Source organism: Penaeus monodon, chromosome 2 (assembly GCF_015228065.2).
Source record: "Penaeus monodon isolate SGIC_2016 chromosome 2, NSTDA_Pmon_1, whole genome shotgun sequence".
NCBI classification, from domain to species: domain Eukaryota; kingdom Metazoa; phylum Arthropoda; class Malacostraca; order Decapoda; family Penaeidae; genus Penaeus; species Penaeus monodon.
In genome coordinates, this window is record NC_051387.1 from 2074438 (window position 1) to 2079437 (window position 5000).

The 5000-nt window shown below is 42.4% G+C and overlaps 1 protein-coding gene across 1 annotated transcript in view; it reads left to right on the forward strand.

The window, feature by feature from the left end:
* The window catches only part of LOC119584539 (zinc finger protein GLI1-like), a 29069-nt gene extending 24526 nt beyond the window's left edge, over nucleotides 1-4543 (forward strand). The window contains 3 exon segments of the mRNA XM_037933218.1: nucleotides 872-985; nucleotides 1737-1848; nucleotides 2068-4543. Coding sequence (XP_037789146.1) covers nucleotides 872-985; nucleotides 1737-1848; nucleotides 2068-2651 — 810 coding nt within the window. The 3' untranslated portion in view covers nucleotides 2652-4543.
* Nucleotides 4544-5000: the final 457 nt, after the last annotated feature.

Sequence of the window (5000 nt, forward strand, 5' to 3'; positions counted from 1 at the left end):
GAGGGGAGGTTGTATAATTTGTCTGAAAGTTTTTAATGGTGTTAATTATGGCCTGTGTTTCCGGGGGGGCGGGGTATGTTGATTTAATTAGCCTTTTTTTTTTTTTTTGAGTTCACGCTTTGCTTCTCTTAATGGATGGCATGTGAGAGTCGTGTTCATTTTATTATGCGCTTTGTGTCAGAGCGTTTTGTCATGGTGAAGGGTAAACAAAAAGAAAAATGTTGAAAGTTTTAGCTTGAAATTATTCAATGTTTGATTAAGACCACATGATTTTAGAACTTTTGTCTTATTTTAGAGTTGGTTTGTATTTTTTAAGACCTTCAGTTCATTTTCTTTCCATCTTCATTTCTCATCCATACCCATGTAAGCATTTTAAAAAACCCTCTTAGAGTATTGGAATGTCTCTCATTCAACTTCCATTAGTAAATTTTAAAAAATAATAATAATAAGTCCAGTAAGATCCAATCTCTCACGGTGCACACAAGAGTCCGAGATACGCATCACAGAGGTCTGTAACTCGAGTAGTTTTGACAAGATAACAAACAAGAAAAACCTGTGCGCATCCTGCTCTTCTCTTTGACCGAAAGAGCTCACGCACATCTCACTCTTCCCGCCACTGTCACTGCTAATATCACTGTTACTGTAATTGTCACTGTCACTGTCACTACCACTATCATTGTCACTGCCACAACCACTGTCACTGTTACTGCCACTACCACTGTCACGGTCACTGCCACTGTCAGTTCCACTACCACTGTCGCTGCCACTGTTATTGTCACTGCCACTACCACTGTCACAAACAAAACCACTGTCACTCCCGCTGCCGCTGTCACTGCAACGCCATTAACCTGTCTTCCTCAACCACTTGCAGAAACCGTACGTGTGCTCCGTGCCGGGCTGTAAGAAGCGCTACACGGACCCGTCCTCGCTCAGAAAACACGTCAAGAACCATTCGGCCAAAGAGCAGGCGCTGGCCAAGAGAAAGGTACGGGGGAGCTGAGTTCGAAGCAGGCGTGTGTGTTTGTTTGAGTGTTTGTTTGTGTCTGGGGGGGGGGGGAGCGGTTAGTTGTTTGTGTCTGGGGGGGGGGGGGCGGTTAGTTGTTTGTGTGTGTGTGTTTGAGTGTTTGTTTGTGTCTGGAGGGAGAGGTGTAGTTGTTTGTGTGTGTGTGTGTGTTTGAGTGTTTGTGTTTGTGTCTGTGGTGTGGTGTGTGTTGTGTGTTGTGTGTGTTGTGTGTGTTTTTGAGTTTGTTTTGTGGGGGGGGGAGTTGTTTGTGTGTGTTTGAGTGTGTTGTGTCGGGGGGGGGGAGTGTTGTTGTGTGGTGTTTGTGTGTTGTTTGTGTCGGGGGGGGGGGGGGGAGTGTTTGTGTGTGTGTGTGTTTGAGTGTTGTGTCGGGGGGGGGGAGTTGTTTGTGTGTGTGTGTGTTTGAGTGTTTGTGCGGGGGGGGAGTTGTCTGTGTGTGTTTTGTTTGAGTGTTTGTTGATTGTTGTGTTTGTGGTTGGTTTTTGTTTCGTGTCGTTTGTGCGCGCGCATTTGTACGTCTGCGTGTTCGTATGTACCAATGTTTAAATAATAGTAATAATGATGATGATAATAATAATAATAATAATAATAATAATAATAATAATAATAATAATAATAATAATAATGATAATAATAATAATAATAATTAACCTTAAACATCTAAAAGTGAGCCCGAAATCCCTTCCACGAGAGTCCTCACCTTCCTCTCCCACAGATGCGCTCGGGCGATGACGAATATCGGGGATCTTCGCCCGGCTGCATCATGGCTGGGATGCCCCTGGACTCCGAGGCGCCTCTCATGGAGCACGACGCCCTCCAGCACAGCGGTGAGTCTAGAACCACGTCCTTTCCGGAGGCTGATTTTTTTGGATTGCTTGATTAGCCGTTGAAAGTTAAAGTCCAGCTGATTGATAATAGGAGGGAAATTATGATAATAAGATCATTAAAAAAAAGAATATTTAGTGCTATGAGAATTTTTTTTTTAAATGAGAGTCGTGGCGGCCTCAGCGTTGACCAAGGTTGTGACTCCTTCGTGTTCCTCCCAGATAGTGTCGTCCCCGAGTGCGGGTCCCAAGGATGTGGTGCGCTTCAGTCTCCGGTGCCACGTGCTCTCCCGCAGGCCCTCGGGGGAGAGCTCCCAGATGGCACTCGGATTGCCGGAGACTTTAGTGCCCGAGTTCTCCCAGGAGGACCTCGACGCGTGGGTCAGCATCTTCTGAGCTACCAGCAGCAGCAGCAGCAGGCGGAGATGGTGGGCAGTGACATGGTCATGTACGGACGAGAGCCTCAGCTTCCGCAGCAGATGCAGGGCAAGATCGTGGTGGCAGGGGAGGCGCCGCAGATGTTGTACGGCCAGCACTCGCCGCCGCCGCCGACGCAGCAGCAGCAGCAGCAGATGCTCCAGAGGACCGAGGGCTCACAGCACGTGTACGACTCCCCTCCGCCTCCCTACTGCCAGGCCTACCCTGTCACCCAGGGCGCCACCGCCTCCCCCAGCATCCCCCACTATTCCATGATCACGTCCCCCGCCGTCCTCCCCTCCTACCAGTCGCCCATCTACACGCACCAGCAGCCTGCGTTGCAACTCAATCAACAGCTCTCCCCGTATTCGACGCAACAAGGGACTTGAAATATGAGTTCCGCCTCGGTGTCGATGCTCTGCCGGTGGGGTAACTCTGAAACAGTTATCTTGCTGCCCTCAGAAACGGGAGGAACGAGGCCAAAGGTCGATTATGCTCACCCATGACATTCGCGACTGCTTTTCGGCCCAATAAACTATACCAGTGGAGGAAAAGCGTCTGGAGGTTTGCTTACGGGCGCGCCTCGCACTTGATGCCTCAGACCTAAACCATCGAATTGGGGGGTGGGGGGGTAAATTATTACTGTTCTTGTACACAAATAACGTGAAAGGACAATTGGGTTACACTACTTATAGTAACACAATATTTCTTCTTTTTTTTTTTGTCTTTTTTCCCGTTGACATTTTAGTCGCCAGACACTCAAAACACTGGAAGTAAAACTGTTGGTAACGGAGAGTCCTCTACTGACTGCCTTGGATCTTGTCTAAGGGATGTGGTGCTACTTTGATGTGTTAATTGAAATGGTTTATTCAGTTCTCAACGACGGCAACTTGAGGTTGTAAATGCAGCGTTTGTGAGATAGTTGTTATTGAATTATTAGCGACTTCGGTTGGGTCTTCAGTCATAGAAATTTCAAGTGGTTGTTTTCTGAATCCCCAAATAAATGTTAGGTGATTTGAATTAGCAAGTGTGTGCGTATGTGAGTGTGAAATAAATAATGCCAAAGAGTGTGCCCAAGAAATAACTAAAATGGAGCGACAGGTTTTATATTACAAGCCACTTGAAGTCAATTTGCAGAAAGAGTCGTTAACCGGCGAATATATTCTATGCTGTATTCCTGACGCGTAAATTAAAATATTTGTCGCCTTTTTGTCATAATTAGAAAACGAAAAAAAATATCTGCAAGGTTTTTGTACTTAAAGATAAGAAAAATGTCTTCCAAATCGGTGCTACGTCCAATAGTTTAGATTTTCCTACATATATTTTAGACAAAATCTATTCATTTTCAAGTCGTTTTATCCAGCCAAAACTTGCCTTTTGATATCTCTTTTTTTTATAAATCACCAGCGTTACAGGAATCCTAACAAATCACTCTCAAAGTAGACAGCTTTTCTTGTCACAAAGGCATCGTTAGTTTGGTTTCGGGCCCAATGTGGGAACATGCAATAACACAGGGGGTGAAGTGTGGCTTAGCTAAGGCAAATCACGTTAGTTTTGAATGCTGAAGAGACGCTGTGTTAGAGTATTGTTAACAGATAACTAACATTACTGCGTCACAGACATTTTTTTTTCTGTACGTTTTTCGTGACGGAGAGGATATATTACAGGTGCAATAATAGGCGTTTTTTTCCCTTTGTAATAGACTATGATTTGCCTTTGCCAAGACACTTACCCTTCCTGTGCTCCAGATAGTCAATGTTTAGTATTATTCTTTTAATGTGTACATAGAGTACAAATGTTCTTTCTGTGTAAACATCATGTATATGTTTAGTGTATAAGTAATTATGATTACAAGATTATTTATTATTTATATAATGTGCCGTGATACGTTAAGGGGTCAGAAGTGTAAAGGTTGTTGTATTTATGTTCTGTGGCGGTCTTTGTGTCTTGAAACTCACAGAAAACAATAAGAAATATATAGATGGAACCAATAGGCTCTAACACACTTGAGAATGTCTATCGTACGTAGTTATTTACGTGCCTCTCCTACTTTTATCATCCGTATCCCTTAACTCTCGATATTTTTCATATTTCTCCGACTTCTTTTCTTCACTATTCGAGGTTCCAAAAACTCATCAGTGCTTTCATTAGGATTAGATTTTCTTTGTTTAACTCATTCATTACGTGGCCAGTGACTTTTAGATTATTTTTGTAAATGTGGTGATGTTTGTTGTAATAGATAGGCTTTTTGTGATAATGAATTAAACAGTTGGATTAATAAGTACTGTGTTTTATTATCATAGTATTACATTTGGGGGGGGAAAATCAAGATATAGACACAATTAATATCCTACGAAGCTGAAAATTATTAAGATTAAGGATATAATTTTACGGTAATGATTATATTCAAAGTATGACTGACACGACTATGATATTTTGAAGTTCAACATAACTGAATTAGCAATAAAAAGGAATTTCAAAGGAACTTTTCTCCTCTCTCTTCTCGAAACATATAACACGATAACTGTTCTAATTAATGAAGTTGAACAATATAAATGGTTGTTATTCTCTGGTTGACTAAAATAGCAACCAAAACAATGATAACAAAAGCGACTTATGATCTTTTTATATAGATAGATAGATAACAGAGATAATGATGATAACGATGTCAACAATAATTTTTAAAAGTTGATTATGCTGGGAAATGATATTGAGGCAATATCAAATGTTACAGTCTA